We start from the raw sequence: 18,537 nt of genomic DNA on the forward strand, positions 1-18,537 counted from the left end.
AAATCGATTGATTGAATTTATTTAGTGCAGCGCCATACGTATATATCAAAGTATGTGCATCAAATAATGCATGGATAACACAATTAAGTAAAACACCTATTGCCATTGCGATCCATAAAGCAACAAACCAAAACCATACAATGATAGCAGAATACAAGATAAATGATGGCAATGTTTTAAAAGTGTAAAACAAGTGAGCAGTGCAAGCACACATAGTTAAGAAAATTCGGTGTATAATACAAAAATGGTATAAAACTAGAAAAGCTATTTACATGTTGTAAATAGCTTTTTTAATTTTTTAATATTAAAAAAATTAAATGTCATTAATAGGTATTAAAAGGTTTAAGTTCCTATCCTGTTTTATCTGCTAAAATGCATAAAACAACACATACCCAGTAAAATCACCAGTGTAAAACAGTACTGGTGATTTTACTGTGTAGAAACACAAAAGGACTAGATTCCTATATGATTTTTTTTTTTTTTATTCTCCACTGTAAAAACACCAAACGTTCATAACAGTAAACAAATACTGTGGGTTGTTTTGGTGCTGAATCACAGACTCCATCTTGTTTTAAAATTTGGTTTTTAAAATCGAGGAATTATAATAAAACCTGCACAGCCAAAACCACTGCAAGAACCACTTTCTAATATCATTATAATTTTTGTAAGACAGTATTTTTTGTTTTTATCTCGATATTTGGAAAATAATTCCGGTCAGTCAGTGGGGAGTGGCATATCGAGCTTTTATTTTGAAACTCCAGTGTAAGGTCTGCATCCTGTGTAACTTTTTTTGTTTGTTTTTTGGGAGGGGGAGGGGGAGCAGAGCGGTGAAGACGATGGATGGAGACCGAGCGTGGCCGTGAGCGCGTGCAGCAGCAGCAGTTTGTCGCGATGTCGGTGAACGAGGTGATCGTGTTTCGGCCCTTTAAGCTGATCGCTCTGCTCTGCGTCTTCCTGGCTCTGTGTCTGGACCTGGTGGCGCTGCTGAGTCCGTCCTGGGTCACCGCCGACCACTTCTCCCTGTCCCTGTGGGAGTCCTGCTCCCAGGAGGAGGTGCGGCACGCGACGCTGGAGGAGGCTCCGTGGAGCTGCTTCTCCACCCTCACCTCCGGTACGAGCACGCGCTCATTACTTTATGCTCGACTTTTTTTTTTTTTTACTTAAGCAGTTTTTTCTTTAAATAGACGGTGCACTTTAAGTACTTTTTTTTTTTTACCTGCGCGTGGAAGTCAGAGCGCTGTCCTGAAATATTTTATTAATCAAACAGGATTTAACAGAAAGTAATAGTAAATATTTCAACAGTCATTTATCATTAGAATTTGTTGTGTTTACCTTCTCATAACTTTGTTTCAGAACCACCAAAATTTAACCAAAAACTTGTTTCGCTCTGGAAGTTTTGGGGCTTCTTTCAGGTCTTTTAGTGATGCTGAACATCATGACCCGCCACCCAATTTCACGGAAGTTCGTGATGGCATTATGAAAAGTAAATTAATCTGGGATTTCTGATACCATCGCGACAATGTTACAGGGGCACAAATTAATTTTGAGACAGGGGCATGAAACATGGAGTGGCAGTGGGGGGGGGGGGGGGGGGGGGGTGGTCCTGGGGAGTTAGGGTTAGGGGAAGGGAGAGACTTATGTTATGGTTAGCATTAGGAGAAGGGGTAGATTATAACTGGTAAAATAAAATAAAAAAAGACATGTCACGAAAATGTGACTCATTTCGTGACAGGGGCATGAAAGAAAAAAGCGTGACACTGGCTGGACCCGCCTGTACACAGACAGACTGACTTCTTCCCAGTCAGTTCTGGTGTTCATCATGGATGTGTTCTGGGTCCGATTCAGTTGGTGTTGGATAAAACTGTGTCAGTTGTGTTTACATGCAGTTTTGTTTACATAAGAATGTCACCATCATTTTTGTTACATATTATAATACCAGAATAAATAAGGGGGAGTTTGGTACCATTGTAAGACATGGGCGCAGCATCTAAACTGAATCATCAGAAACGTTTGCTGTTTTACCCTCTGGTCTCTGTGTTGGAGTTACACTGCAGAAGAGGCGATGGTGAACTAGGTGAAGATAATGCACTACTCAAGACTAGTAAGATTTTTTTTCCCAGAGATTGGATCATTCAGCCAAAGCATTCCGAAAACGTAAGGGCTCATTTATACTCCGCTTTCATAAGTAAATCTATGCATGTGTTTCACGCGGAGAAACCATCGCTGTCCGATTACTGCTATGTTTCTTTTCCATTGGCACAGATAAGAAAAATATCCACTGCAAAAAATTAATAAATAAATTGTTGGAGCAGTACTGATGGCGATGGCGCGATGCGAAGCTTTTGAAAATTGGAGGTTAAAATGGAGCATTATGAGTCTGCCTTCAGGGAGAAATTGTTGTATGTATGGTTTGCAGGTTGCAAACCATATTTAGCTGCATTACTCCCCTCTTCTGTGTAGGAGTGCATCTGCATTCATTCTCTATACATGCTTATTCCAGTTAAGGGAGACTGGTATTATTGTGTTAGTATTATTCACAGCTGTAAGTTGCGAATTATTTATTTATTCATGTTTTCTTATTTTATTTCTTGCCCTTGTACAGCACTTGATTTCACATATTGTACTGTTTAATGTTTAGTTCTGGTTTGGCATGGTAGGGGTACTTTTGGTGTATAATTTTTTATACTTGTTTTTATTTCTTCATGTGTGATGTCTTGATGCCTGCTGCAAATCAATTTCCTTTGGGATAGTAATAAAGTTGAAGGTGAGGTAGCAGGAGCCTATCCCAGTGGTCATTGGGTGAGAGGTGGGGTACACCCTGAATAGGCCGCCAGGCACACATAGACAAACATATTCACACCTGTGTTCAATTTAAAGTTTCCAGTTCAGCTGACCTTTATGGTTTTGTTGAGGTGGGTGAACATGCAAACTCCACACAGAATGGACTGGGTTGGAAGAAAACGGGAAAGTCCATTTTTATTCATGGACCAGTTTAATTTACTGCTTGCAAAGATGAGAATTATGGGTGATCAAACAACACAGTGGATTTTTAAACACTGATATGCATCATGGCATCTGGTACCGTGTGTGGGGCTGCCCACAAGGGTGGGGGAAAAAAGGCCAACACAGGCAGTGCCAACATACTGTAGCACGGCAGTAAAAACAAACCAACGGCTCAGTTTGATTCTTTTAAAAAAATCCAAAATACAGACATACTAGCAGGCCATAAGATGTCTAAATTATACTGCAGTGTGGATTGTTGACCCTCCTCCCCATAACTAACATGACCGCTTTAATGAACTAGTGTCATTCAACAACTTGGTTACTGCAAAAATATGTAATGAATCAGAGTTGTCTTTACATATTGATTTGGTGGAAGTGACATTGTTGATTTAACTTTTTTTTTGTAGGCTAAATGGACAATCTTTCAAAAGAGAATAAAGATGGGTATGTAAATAAACTAAACTGTTAAAGCACTTCATTGGTGTGTTTAGTCTGGCTTTTACAGAGGTTTGGAATCACCACCATGGCTTTTGTCAAGCACGGTGCCATGTGACAACAGTGTTTACAGCCCTCAGTCCCCTTTTTCCTCACGCTGGAAGAGGAAATCTGCCATAAATGCAGGACAATGTACCAGCACTTGGTTGGTGTGTACATGGCAGACAAGTGTAACAGCAGTCAAATGAATCATACTGTAAATACTAAATTTGTAAAAAAAAAATGAAGTCATGCTGTCATTAGTTGTTGCCATAAAAGTATAAAATCTAAAAAAGATCCCGTCACAAAGATTGGTGCATGTGCTATAAAGCACAGAGGCCTCTGTGTGACCACTCGCTTGAACACTGTGGAATGTGTCGGGCTGACCAGGAGGCGGGTTTGTGGTGTGGATCCCTGCATGGTTCAGTGAAACAGCAGCAGAGGAAGGGCCCCAGTCAGAAAAACATCACAGTCTGCTTTGCTCTACACATGTACATATAGTGTAAATAAAAACAGAAAGTTGGGTTTTTGCTTTGGTTTGTTGTTGTTTTTATAACCTGGATCTATCCAGTTTGTTTTTTATCCCCTGCTGACCAAAGGCCCAAAGGGCAATTATGTCATTGTAAGTTCCATCCATCCATCTGTCTGTCCATCCCAAAACGGGTATCAACTCTTCTCATGTTTTTAGGAGGAATTTCATGAAACTTGGTACACGTCCTTGTTATAGGTTGTTAATACACGTATTATCATATTGAACGAATTGGGTGCATTTTACCAGAGTTATGGCCCTAGATTAACAAATCTAGGCTCAGTTTCATGAGTGCGTGCCTGCATTCTGAAATCAACTCCTCACATTTTTAGGAGGAATTTTGGAAAACGTGGTGCAAATCCTTGTTGCGGGTTGATAATACACATACGTATTGTAATATAGTATGAGATTGACACATTTTACCAGAGTTATGGCCCTTGATTAACAAATGTAGACCCTGTCAGTTTCATGAGTGGGTACCTGCATTCTGAAATCAGCTCCTCACATTTTAGGAGGAATTTTAGGAAACTTGGTAGATGTTCTTGTTAAAGGTTGATAATATGCATATTGTAGTACTGTACAAGATTGACACATTTTGACAGATTTATGGCCCTTGATTAACAAACCTTGACAGTTTCATGAGTGGGTGCCTGCATTCTGAAATCAACTATCACATATTTAGGATGAATTTTGTGAAAATTTGTACAAGTTCTTGAAATGTTATTAGAATGTAGCAAGCACTTGTACCAAAGCAGCATTTGACAGCAGGGGATATTGTGCTCTCGGAGAACTCTAATTTCCACATCAGCCAAGCTTTTCAATACTCTTTGTGAAAATTGGTTGTAGAGCTGAAAAACGTTTGTCAATCACCAGAAAAGTAATCAACTGTTTTGATTGATTCAGTTCATCATCTACTGTAGATGGATAACTTGAAAGATTTACTTCACTTAGTCATCAGTTTTTACTACAAAAGTAAGTTAGTTTGCTATAAATAACATTATGTCAATAATGGAATGAACAGTGCTATTTACTAGGGATGTCCCAATCCAACCGCAGCGCAATAATCAGACCAGATAAAGGCATATTTTTGTTTGATTGATGGGGATCACAAATGCGAGTCTTTACATACTCTCACTAGGCTTTCTTGCGTTTTTCTGGTCTCATTGCATGATGTGTTCTGGGCCAAACCATGTTTACGTCATCATGATGTGACTGGTTTTGAGACAGAGGGGTTGTCCTACACAGGGTTGCCAGGTTTCTGTGACAAAACCAGTCAGTTGGCCAATTAAACCCGCCCAAAAGCAGAACTAAAAAAAAAAAAAACAGGAAAAAATAAAAATGGTTTACAGGGAAATCTGTATAATTTGCCTGTGATAAAATCTGGCCCCAATATTCCCGCACCACAATAATCAAGAACATCATTCAAACATTACTGCCTTTGTGGCATATTTCAAGTTGTTTTGAGGCCATGATGGTCTCTCACATGCCATGCAGGATAAATTATACAATATGGCATTTATCAGTCAATCGTGTTGCACACATGACTTTTAAGGAAGCAGCAGATGATGAGGGAGGATTTTGTGGCTTTTTTTTCGTTTGCTGACAATACTCATTCATAAGTAAAGTGAGAAAAGATCCATTTTAAACCCAGATGTTCTTCATTGAATTGCTATCAAAGGAGCAGTAATAATAGTTGTAATTAAGTGGAACCGTCACATAATTGATGCAGCATCTGAGATCCGTGCTTCTCTACGGCAAGCAGTCACACTAGATGTGTACCGTGCCCCAGTCTAGGGATGGGAATTGACAAGAGTTTATCTATCAGTGCCATTATTGATTCTGCTTGTCCATCCAGTTCTTTGTCTGTGCCTGATCAGTTTTCTTTGCTGTAAGCTGTGGACCTGTATAGGTTTTCAGGATCATTGCAGCTGTTTTCTTTGTTGCTACATGCCAAGTTTGGCATCATGACATCAGACATATTTGTGGAGAATGTGCGGACTAAATTTGCATTCAGATATGTCCCTGTGGAAATGTTACTTTTCTGAAGCCAAACGATTAAGAAGCTCGGCAAGAAAATACCCAGCAGCCACTGTTGTCTGAGCTTTTTCGCTTCAACAAAGGAATTGAGTCTGACACTGATAAGTGTGACATCAAAGAGCGAAAACACAAAGCAGACGGCAGTGGAGGGACAATAGGAGGGCGCTTCCTCCTCAGTACTTGTCTGTTTTCTGTCAGTGCCTCACTACACGCAGTGCAAACGCTGGCTCAGAAAGCTTTAGAATTTTTCATTTCAACTACCTGCCGTTCCACAAGAATCCTTTGAACGTGTGGGTGGTGATGTGTTATATTTTTCCAGCAGGAGCGGCTGCCGTGTGTTTGGATTAAGTAAAACAGCAACAGTGTGTTAGTACGAACAGCCATAGAAACCCGAGCATCATCAACACAAATCTCCACGGAGACATGAGACAGTATATCTGCAAAGCTAATGAAATGCCAAAGATTTCAGCAAAGACAAAAGAATCAAATTGATGTGTGAGTGAGTCTAGAAGGTCAGTCAAGTGTATAAGCTATTATTTGATTAATTTTGATCAGCCTAGTCTCTGTGATTTTCATACAAAACACAAAATGATATTTTACACATCTGCCTCGCTAGTGTGTGGTTTTGACTTTGCATGTAAATTAAAATGAGCTTGTTGATCACTTTGTCATATTGACACTATAAGTCAGACATAAGTTTGAATACCTGCACCCAGTCCCCAAAAATATGCCTTAATCAGTTAAACCCAGGTTACCTAGCCTTATAGCAATCATTATTTTAAGGTGCAAAAAAAAAAAAAAAATCCCCAGTCTTGTCGAACCATTTTAATCACTAATGACAAGTATTTTAACTAGACATTGGTCTAGCAGTGGAAAATATCAACTAGACATAAGTGAAGAGTTAATGGTCCGTGTCATCGGGCGACACAGGTACGGCAGGAGACATACAGCTGTTTATCATCCAAATATCACGGACAAAGTGACAAGAAGAACCAAAACCACTTACTTATGGAAGGAAATATTGTCTTCCTTGTTCCTCCGTTTGTAGCTTTGCCAACATGCGCAGCTTTCCGGCATATTCCACCTGTTTCTTGAACTTCTGTGCACGCAAATCACTAACTTGCCCGGAATTAAAATGGCGATCACGCCTCCTTACTGACAGGATTTACTTAATGGTTTTCATTATGCTGTTGTTCTTATTTTAAAAGTTCAATAAGTAGACTGATATGTTAAACATGGTGCGAATTTACTGAACAAGTAGTAGACTTTTTTTGTTTTGTATATTGTTCTGCAAGCCACTTTTAATTACAAATTCATCCGCACACGCCTGAGTTTTCATTATCCTTCATTTGTTTGGCATTTTTTGTTCAAAATTTAGAAGGTGAACACTGGGTGTGTTTAAAACAATATTGTGGCACTCTTAATTCATAATGTGAAGTAAAACAGAGCATGCCATGTAAAAGAAACAGTTTTATTGTTGCTTAATAAACTGTACTATGTGGTCAAGACTATTTCTATTTAGTTTCTTTTGTCTTTGTTAGCATAGTTGATATTGGAGTAATCCAGAAGTAATTGAAAGTAATCAAATGACATTAATATTATGGTACTTGGATTACGTTACTGATTACATTTTTCAACAGGTAACTGTATCGGAATACATTTTTAAAGTAACCCTCCCAACCCTGGCTATATGATATATTTAACTGAAATTGCTGATCCACACAACCAATGATTTATAAAGGAAAATCATGGAAATCATCAGGGGTGCCCAAATGTTTATATACAATTGTATATATTCATCCTGCAGAGGGTGGAGGAATTATACAGTCTGATTACCACAGGTAGGAAAAACCTCCTGTGGCATGCAGGGGGTGGGAGGTGCTGTCCCGGATGCTGAGCAGTTTCCTCAACATCCTCCTCATTGACACCTCCACCACAGATTCTAGCTCAACCCTCAGGACAGAGACAGCTCTTTTGATGAGCATGGTCAAGTCAGTCAAGGAAATGAGGAAAAGAATGTCCAATAAGTACAGCAGCTTGCTGTCTGAACAGTCCAGTCCAGATGGAGCCCCTGGTTTCCCACAGTCTCCCCAACCCGACACAGTAGAGTCTAGCATTCCCAAAATGGTGACAGCCAGAGCCAACCCACTTGAGCTTCAAGCTGGATCTTTGTAAGACTTCAGAGGGTTTGTCCGTTATTTATATTGGCTTTGCCGGTCTTGTTTTGCAGACTGGCAGATTGCCACCCTGGTTTTGCTGGTGACTGGCGCCGTGGCGACTCTGGTGGCCTTTTTTGTGGCACTCATCACTCTGTGCCAGGGGACACAGACACGGCACTACCGCACAGTGGCTGTGTTCCTCTTCACTGCAGGTACGTATTTGTTACTACACCTCCTCATCTGCCCTCTGCAGTCACATGTGCACCTACACGTCAGGCTCACGCAGATTTGGAAACAGAAAAACGTTTTGCCACAACAGTTTCCGAAAAGAAACATAATGCTCGCGTGAAACAGAGCGGTTGAGAAGCAACTCAGTGAGCCCTGTGGGATGAGCTCAGTTTTTCTGTGGTGTGGAGTCTGGAAAGCTGCTGGGTCATGGGCCAAATAATCATACCCACAGAATTTACAGATTTACCAATGACATTAAGTCATTGTAGAGAAAAAATAAAAGGCTCCACAGACTCGCACAGGGCTCTGTTGTACTTAGACTTTTTTCAAAATGCATTTTAGGAAGAAAGCAGATTTTGACACTGAAGAGGGAGGATCTTTATATGAAACGTGTAATCAAAGTGCACTTTTAGCATTCAAGACACATTGTTCCACATAGCCACCTTGTAATTACTGAGACATAACCAATGCTTACATTATGTAACAGCATAAAAATACTTCACACATACCACAGTACAACTTTTGTCAGTTATCAAAATAAAAGAAACATAAGTTACGTATCGGTATTGATAAGATTTTAATCTATCGATTACCTTATTGATACCTCTTTTCTGTGTACTAAAAGTAGGCTTTACAGGTTTTCTATGTCAACAACATTTTATTGAGTCTTTAACTAAATAAATATGAAATTGGTCACTGGATCCTTAAACTCTGGACATAAATAAACTCTACATGTTGGATTCTTGATCTCTGGACATAAATAGAAATAAACAAAATCTGTAGTTTTTGTCAAAAGTATTTCCTTTCAGAGATTTTGGCATGAATGTCACTCCATACCTCTGAGCTGAACTCAGCCGGCTGCTGCACGTCAGCGCAGGACGTCTCATTTTGGGAAGAAAAAAGTTTTGATCGATTGCAGTTTAATGTTTGTATTACAGTGTTTGGAAAGAGGTGTCATTTGAGTTAAACGGCAATTCGCTTTGAAGTTATTAATTCCAATCAGACACGAACTTGACTCGGCAGAGAGCCGCGCAACATTTGGAGCTATGCAAACGGAACGGAGGACGATTCTCGTTTCTTTCTCACAACAAGACAGGAGTCCGTTAGTGACTTTAATCTGCACAAAAGTGACTCACAATTGACATTTTTTTATGGCTTTGAGAGAGGTTAAGAAGCGGATTTGCTACTTCTGAAAAGCAGCGAACCAACGAAGCAGCGGGTCGGAGCACTGCTTCATTGCTTCAAACTTCAAATCAGAGCAACGCTGTAGAAGTGGTTGATTACAGACCCACTGCAGGGTTTGTAATCAACGTAGAAAAATGATCATTTTCCCGACAAACACCCTCAAAAACAACAGCTGTTCTGAAGGACCGATAGGAAATCATTAAGCAAAAAGTCTATTGATGCCGGTCGATTGAATAATTTCTTAATGATTCTGGAAAAGAACCGATTAGTGTCTGTTGACTAAAACTTTTGCTTGTTGTCTCTCTCTCTCTCTCTCTCTCTCCCTCTCTCTCTCTCCTCTCTCTCTCTCTCTCTCTCTCTCCTCTCTCTCTCTCTCTCTCTCTGTGTGTGTGTATAGTACCATATTCTTGAGCACACCAGTGTTTCAGTATAAAAATGTTTTTGTATATCATTGAAAGTCTTAATTTGAACTTTCTTAATATTCATTTTCAAAATAAAATGAACATGGTCCAAAGAATTTACCTTTAAAAAAAAAAAAAAAAAAAAAAAGTTAAAGGGTATATTAAAGGGAGTAACACATTTTTTGATAGTTTAGTTGATTGTTAATTTAGGGTTCCATCCCAAGACAACAGGAAGTAATCATTAAATAATGAATTAATGTGATTTTATGTAAAATCACAGAAAGTATTTAGCTTTAACGGTGAGTAGAGTAGTCACAAAATATTTATTTTGTTTAGTTTATAATGGTCAGCATTCTTTATCAATATATTTCAGATTTTTTTCCAGCATTGTTGCTTAATTACTTTTTACACAGTGCTGTAGGATGTTATTGTCTTGAATTTTGCAGGTCCTTTGATGGGTTCATCATTGTAAAAACAAAGTGTGTGTGTGTGTGTGTGTGTGTGTGTGTGTGTGTGTGTGTGTGTGTGTGTGTGTGTGTGTGTGTGTGTGTGTGTGTGTGTGTGTGTGTGTGTGTGTGTGTGTGTGTGTGTGTGTGTGTGTGTGTGTGTGTGTGTGTGTGTGTGTGAAGGCACTGTTAAAGCCTTCATACATTTTATTTTGGAAAACCAATGAAGAGGTTTCTGTTGAAACTTTGTTCATATATTGACGTGGTTCATTTTCCCGATTACCACAAGCTTTGATTGGTTAGACAATATATTGTGAGGTGTGTGTGTGTGTATATAATGTAAAACATAAAATGACATGGAAAATACAACATGTTTTTGTCTCTTTAAAAGTAACCCAGGCACAAAGGAGCAGTGTTTGTGGTCCATTTACTGGCTGTGGGAATCCTGCTGTTATTGTTTCCTATGTGTAATTGCTATAAAGGCCTCGTTACGGACTGATAGCTCTCAGCAGGAGCAGAAATACGGCTGTGTGCTATTTATTTTCTGTCCAGTAACATGACCTGAGCAGCCAGACAGCTCAGTCTGGGCTCCAACGGCAGCGCCACATTCTTGGGCTGCTGTCATGTCTCCTCACAGCCACGTGCTCCTTCCTACAGGAAGGAAAGGTGGAGTCTGTGGCTCAATAACACAAAGTGCCTTCCCAGAGCGCCGCGACACCTCATACGCACAGAAAAGAGCTGCAGGGGCCAACGATGAGAGCACAGTACGTGCACTGACGCCACACGGTTACCGCAGAGAATTCTCGTTCCTGGACGCTTAAAGGAAACAACAGTCCTGTTGTGGCGTGAAGGTCACAGGAATGATGTTAGAGAGCACTCGTTGTTTCACAAAACAAAGGAAGTTCATATGCTGTGTAAAAATGGGGGGAAAACATTGAGGTGTTAAGGAGGCAGTAGCTTCCAGGATGTGACACATTTCCAAGTTAGACTGGATACTAGAACAGCATTTCACATCACAAGTGACTGGATTGATTCAAATTGGGTATGGAGAGTTTGGAAAACATCAGTAATTTGACACTGTCATGATGAAGTTTTCCTTCATGCTTGACAGAACCAAAGTTTGATTGATTTGTTTCAATAAAAGGTGGCGGTCCTGTATCAATAGTTAGCTTACTAACACCTGATTAGCGATGGTTCAATATCTTGTAAATCACCTCAAAGGTATTATTCTGTTACAAAAACATAGCTTTTAGATTCAAAACAGTTAATTTTTTGCTTTTTTTTTTTTTTTTACATAATATAAGGGGGGATGTTGGGCATATTTATACAAAGATACAGCTGTCTGGGAGGGTATTCTGCCATCTAGGATCAACTTTGTTTGAGCAGTAAACCAACATATGGATTCACTTTGATTGGCAGTCATCATGTTGCATCGCTCAGCATTTGCATACAATAGACTTCTCGCCTAGCTGGCGGCATAGCATCCATTTGTCTGTTGCCACTGTTAATCATCCACTGACAGCTGGTCACTTTACCTCTGTCTCTCATTGTTGAGGCCCTGTTCAGTCTGAGGTTTGCAATCCTGCTCAAGACAGATATGTTTTTTTCTCTGAATTTGAATGGCGCAAATCAGATTTAAGCCAGATTGTTTTCTTGGAGGTGGGTTGAGTTGGATTTGAGCGGGATTCACTGTGGTCTGAATGCTTAAATCCGGCTAGCTCTGGACCACAACATCACACTACATCCACGTTCCCACAGTGTCTTCTCCTGTAAAGTGCTCAGTAAAGCAAAGAAGCAATCTTTCTCGTGGCATCTTATTGCCACACAGCAACACGCATGCAGACACATGTAGGGATGGGTATTGATAAGATTTTATCGATATCGATGCCATTATCGATTCTGCTTATCGATCCCATTCCTTATCGATTCCCTTATCGATACCTCTTATGAATTTTGTACTAAAAGTAGGCTTTACAGGTTTTTTATGCATTTCATTGAGTCTTAAAGTAAATAAATATGAAATTGGTCACTTTATCCTTGATCTCTGGACATAAATAAAAAAACAAAACGGTGTTTCGCTTTGAAGTTATTAATTCCGATTGGATTCTGTCGTTCTAACTTGACTTGGCAGAGAGCCGCACAGCGTTTGGAGCGAATGGAGGATGATTCTCGTTTCTTTCTCGCAACAAGACAGGAGGCCCAGTTAGTGACTTTAATCCGCACAAAATGACTCACGATTGACATATTCAGGGATTAAAGTGGTGAAAAACAAAAAAAAGCTGAAACCCAAAATTACCCCCCAACACCACCCGCACAAAAATGTTTGAATTCTAGAAGCTCTGAAATGCAATCTGGGGCTATTCCAGACAATAAACTGCAGTGAGTGCAGCATCCATTTAGGTGAGGAAAAAAAAACCCAAACAACTTTCCTTATTCAAATTCATTACAGTGGTATTCTGCTATTACAAGGATGCAGCAGTTTTCTAGCTTGGCAGATAGTTTTGGAGGAAATCACTGAAGAAATTCACACATTGAAAATATTGTTTGACCGAAACAAACTGTCATTAAACTTAAATAAAACAGGGATGAAGTGGAGATGTAAGAGTCACTAGGTGTTCACAGGAAACATTTATTTATGTATGCATGTATGTATGTATTTATTTATGTATGTTCATTGTTAGTTTTATATTTTCTGTTGTGTTTTTATTCAGGTTCTTTTTGTCTCTTTCTCTAAAATGTTATATAATAACTAATCATTAAATTAGTTATTATCACTATTATTGTTGTGGTTACTGTTATTATTATTAATATATAAACAAAAATAAATTTAAAAAATATTACAATTTGTAATACATTTGACGCTTTTATGACAACAAACCCTTATACAGAAAAATGCACTGGAACGTGCTGACAGCTGCAACTGCTTAATGCTAACTTTAACATTGAAAATGCCATAGACATGCTAACATGTTAGCATTGGTCCCGTTTAAAATACATCTGTCAACTGTTTCAGAAGACCATAACAGGTCGGCTTAACATAAAAAAGGTAAATAATACTCAGACGTATGCTCTTTATAGGGTTTTAGCAGGGGAAAAATAAGATAAAGTGAAAGAAAAAAAAATGAATAAACGAAGCAATAGATCGAAGCACTGCTTCAATCTGCGAACCACTGCTTCGATTGGTTCAAGGTTCAAAGCAAAGCCGCGCTGCAGAAAAGTTGATTACAGACCCGCAGCAGAGTCTGTAATCAATGTAGAGAAATGATCATTTTCTTGACAAACACCCTCAAAAACAACAGCCACTCTGAAGGACGGATAATGGAATTGGTTATGGAAAAAGCTTATTGATGTCAGTGGATCGACTCATTTCTTAACGATACCCGAAAGGAACCGGTTCTCGATACCCATCCCTAGACACATGTATGCGCATTCAGATGTCACCGTCCAAAAACCATCACAGGTTTCGTTATAGCAGTATTGATCTCGTCTGCAATGACAGACCGCAGGTTTATGATGTGAACTTGAAAAGTTAACTTTTTGTGAGGTTATAAATTTAATTCCTTTCTGAAATATTACACAAATTCATGTTTACCTGTTTAAAGCCAGGCACATGAATAATCCATCAAGGTGATGGTTATTCCTCCTTGGTAAAGATAAAACATAGCCAGGCTGCCCTTGTTACTCCAGTAAGCAACACCCCGTACACACGCACATGCACAGCTTGAATTCGGCTTGAAACTGATTGACTTTGGACGTGTGTGTAGGATCAGCCAGATGTGAAACATGGATCTGAATGTTATCTGGCTAGAAAGCAATTTGGATTGAATCTGGCTTGAACTAATGTGGCCATTGAGTAAGACTGGTATTGAGGGTGGTTAGCAATGAACCTGTAGTCTTCTCATATCACTCCTCTTAACATTTTGGCCATGTAACATACACTCAACAAAAATATAAACGCAACGCTTTTGGTTTTGCTCCCATTTTGTATGAGATGAACTCAAAGATCTAAAACTTTTTCCACATACACAATATCACCATTTCCCTCAAATATTCTTCACAAACCAGTCTAAATCTGTGATAGTGAGCACTTCTCCTTTGCTGAGATAATCCATCCCACCTCACAGGTGTGCCATATCAAGATGCTGATTAGACACCATGATTAGTGCACAGGTGTGCCTTAGACTGTCCACAATAAAAGGCTACTCTGAAAGGTGCAGTTTTATCACACAGCACAATGCCACAGATGTCGCAAGATTTGAGGGAGCGTGCAATTGGCATGCTGACAGCTGGAATGTCAACCAGAGCTGTTGCTCGTGTATTGAATGTTCATTTCTCTACCATAAGTCGTCTCCAAAGGCGTTTCAGAGAATTTGGCAGTACATCCAACCAGCCTCACAACTGCAGACTACGTGTAACCACACCAGCCCAGGACCTCCACATCCAGCATGTTCACCTCCAAGATCGTCTGAGACCAGCCACTCGGACAGCTGCTGAAACAATCGGTTTGCATAACCAAAGAATTTCTGCACAAACTGTCAGAAACCGTCTCAGGGAAGCTCATCTGCATGCTCGTCGTCCTCATCGGGGTCTCGACCTGACTCCAGTTCATCGTCGTAACCGACTTGAGTGGGCAAATGCTCACATTCGCTGGCGTTTGGCACGTTGGAGAGGTGTTCTCTTCACGGATGATGCGAAGGAGATGTGTTGCACTGCATGAGGCAAATGGTGGTCACACCAGATACTGACTGGTATCCCCCCCAATAAAACAAAACTGCACCTTTCAGAGTGGCCTTTTATTGTGGGCAGTCTAAGGCACATCTGTGCACTAATCATGGTGTCTAATCAGCATCTTGGTATGGCACACCTGTGAGGTGGGATGGATTATCTCAGCAAAGGAGAAGTGCTCACTATCACAGATTTAAACTGGTTTGTGAACAATATTTGAGGGAAATGGTGATATTGTGTATGTGGAAAAAGTTTTAGATCTTTGAGTTCATCTCATACAAAATGGGAGCAAAACCAAAAGTGTTGCGTTTATATTTTTGTTGAGTATAAGTATACCATCATATACTGCTGGCTGTCTTGAAATTACTTATTAACACAGATAAATATGTTTTAATTTACATTGTAATATAGGTGGGTAATATTCCCTAAATTTGTGTTGGTACAGTCTTTTAAAATGGCAGCAAGAGTCGTGTGTGTGTGTGTGTGTGTGTGTGTGTGTGTGTGTGTGTGTGTGTGTGTGTGTGTGTGTGTGTGTGTGTGTGTGTGTGTGTGTGTGTGTGTGTGTGTGTTTAAATGTAAAAATTGTCCAATTCATCCTTTGCACTGATTTGTTCTTTTAAAAATATGACCAAAAATGCACCATATGTAAAATAAAATATGCTGTTGGGGTCACTTGCAGCGTCACAAAACCTGAATAACAGCTTTAAAAAAAATAAATAAATAAATCCCACCAGTGCCCATATAAAGTCAGGCAGATTAGTATTTGGACTGTGACACAAGTATTTTAATTTGCCTCTGTACTCCACCACTGTGGAGTTGAAATGAAACAATCATTCAAAGGGTTCAATAAAAAAAATATTGACATAATCATCAAGGAATTACAACCACATTTATACACATTCCCTCTGTTTTCAGGGGTGATCTTATATTTCCAAGTCACTGAATATGTCTTATACTTTATACAGACAGTATGGTACTGTGGTAATCTCTCTGGAGTAGGTAGCTCTCAAAGACAAAGTTCCCGCCAAGAAGGAGGCTAGTGAGGGAAGCCACCAACACACCCATATAGGCCTGGAGTTACATGCTTCTGTGGCTGTGAGTGGAGAAATTGTGCCTACTGGAACTTTTTTGTCTGTTGCATTACCAGCTAAATATGGTGTTTCATGCCACCACTTTATGGGGGCATGAAACAGAGAAGGATTTTCTTCAGTAGAAGAAAAGAAATTAGCTTCAGTTTGCCAGAAGGTGCATGGGAGACTGAAGCTTAGATTTGACCTCTGTGGTTGTATTAAAGTCCTTCTATATTGCATTCAGCCACAGGGCTGTGACTGATGGTGCAACAGACAAAAGCTGCACCATCGTGATTTGGCTATATTTTCATTTTTTTTTTAAGTATCTTAAGTTTTTTTTCTGATTGTAAATAGGTAGTTTGTGTTTGTGTGAGAGATCTGGTTCAATCACAGATTCCACTGCCAGACTTTAAAATTGAGAGATGTTCTTGGGCATGTGGAGCACTGCTTTAGCCCACTGTTTTCACAAAAAGACACGTTGAATTCTAGCGCTGTGCAGCCAGCTGAGGCAGAGGATATTTTAAAGCATTTCTAACATGAAATTAAGACGTAATCCTAACTGAAGATGTAATGCAAAGTCCACTCACATGAGCAGGAAGGAGCACAGAGATGAGGCAGAAGGATTTTGGCCGGCCTGTGAGTGACATACGAGGTCTGTTAGAAAAGTATCCGACCTTTTTATTTTTTTCAAAAACCATATGGATTTGAATCACGTGTGATTGCATCAGACAAGCTTGAACCTTCGTGCGCATGCGTGAGTTTTTTCACGCCTGTTGGTTGTGTCATTCGCCTGTGAGCAGGCTTTGTGTGAGCACTGGTCCACCCTCTCGTCGTTTTTTATTGCGAATAAATGAACGATTTGGAGCTTTGCTGCATCAATTTTTTTCCAGAAACTGTGAGAGACCTCCAGGTGGACACCGTTCGGAAAATTTATATGGCTTTCAGGGACGATTTTATGGGGATTATACAGATTAAGGAGTGTTACTGCCGCTTTAAGGACGGCCCACAACTGCTGAGAGCGCGGCGCGCTCCCAGCGCCGATCGACATGCTCAGACCCCGCTGAAACAACCAGATCATTTCCAACGTGAAGGCTTTGTTGATCCGCGACCTCTTCTGACTTTCACAAAAAGGCAGAAGTCGTGGACATCAGCACTTTCTCTGCACATTCCACTGTTACACGAGTTTTTTTCATGGAAAGAAAAGCGGAGGGATGTGCCACGGAGCCGTTCATTACGCGGCACAAAACCACCTCCGTGTTGGTCTCACAGGACGGCTTTCAGGTGGATTTCAGATGGATTCCGGTTGCTTTTCAGTCGTGTGATTGTGCATGAGCTGGACATGCCCCAACATGTCCTGGAAGGCTTCATCACGGCGTTGCTTTGCGCCATGCGGCTCCACCACGACGCACAGTGGAGCCGCTCCTCTTTCCATGACAAAAACTCCTTTAACAGTGGAATGTGCCATTCATTTCTAAACTGGATGCTGTCTTGATCCGGTATGTCGTCTGACTAGCACAGGAATTGTGAAAAGACGTGGACATCAGCACTTTTTCAGCCCATTAAGACAGACGTGCGGAGGAGTTCCGCCCGTCCTTAAAGCGGCAGTAACACTCCTTAATCTGTATAATCCCCATAAAATCGTCCCTGAAATGTTGTGAAAGTGTAGTGACACAGACCCACAACAGGGGGCGTAAATGAATGGACAATGAATGAGCCGAAAATAGAACACTTTACTGTTGTGAATGTGCACCACGAAATACAGATGGTTACAGAATTTGTATGCAGTCAATCTACAGAGGTGACGTGTGGGCAGGCTCGAGGATAGAAGACATCTGTCCAGAGAAGAACCGGATCCCACACGATTTCCACTGCCACCGAACCCGGAGGATACTGGAGCCGCCAAGTCCCGAGTCCCCAGGTGGCCACCGTCTCCGGCTGTCGGATCTGGTACTGCTGGCAGGAAGCAGAAACAGTTAGGTGTGGGTGTGTGCACACCCAGTAACACAGTCAGCTAAGCAGGTGGGAATTGCACCTCCACCTCCGCAATACTGAACACAGTCAGTCCGCTAAACCTGACCAGTTGCTTGTCTTACAAGTCGTGAAGGGTGAGATCCCGCACCCTGCCGTCACGACTGATTCAGCCTCCCGCTGACACAAGCAGACAGGTCCTTCTGAAAAGAATAAACACACGGTTACGTGCAATACAGCACAGTATCTGACTGAGAGAATTACCTCTAATGGTAGGCGATATCTTGGCAGCGGGGTGGAGATGTCGTCTGG

General features: G+C 40.5%; 1 protein-coding gene across 1 annotated transcript in view; it reads left to right on the forward strand.

Moving 5' to 3' along the window:
- Nucleotides 1-807: 807 nt before the first annotated feature.
- Nucleotides 808-18,537, forward strand: part of LOC117517508 (transmembrane protein 47-like) — a 28,819-nt gene continuing 11,089 nt past the window's right edge. The window contains exons 1-2 of the mRNA XM_034178538.1: nt 808-1,111; nt 8,274-8,414. Coding sequence (XP_034034429.1) covers nt 841-1,111; nt 8,274-8,414 — 412 coding nt within the window. The 5' untranslated portion in view covers nt 808-840. The remainder of the gene's footprint in view (nt 1,112-8,273; nt 8,415-18,537) is intronic.

This window comes from Thalassophryne amazonica, chromosome 9, assembly GCF_902500255.1.
Source record: "Thalassophryne amazonica chromosome 9, fThaAma1.1, whole genome shotgun sequence".
NCBI classification, from domain to species: domain Eukaryota; kingdom Metazoa; phylum Chordata; class Actinopteri; order Batrachoidiformes; family Batrachoididae; genus Thalassophryne; species Thalassophryne amazonica.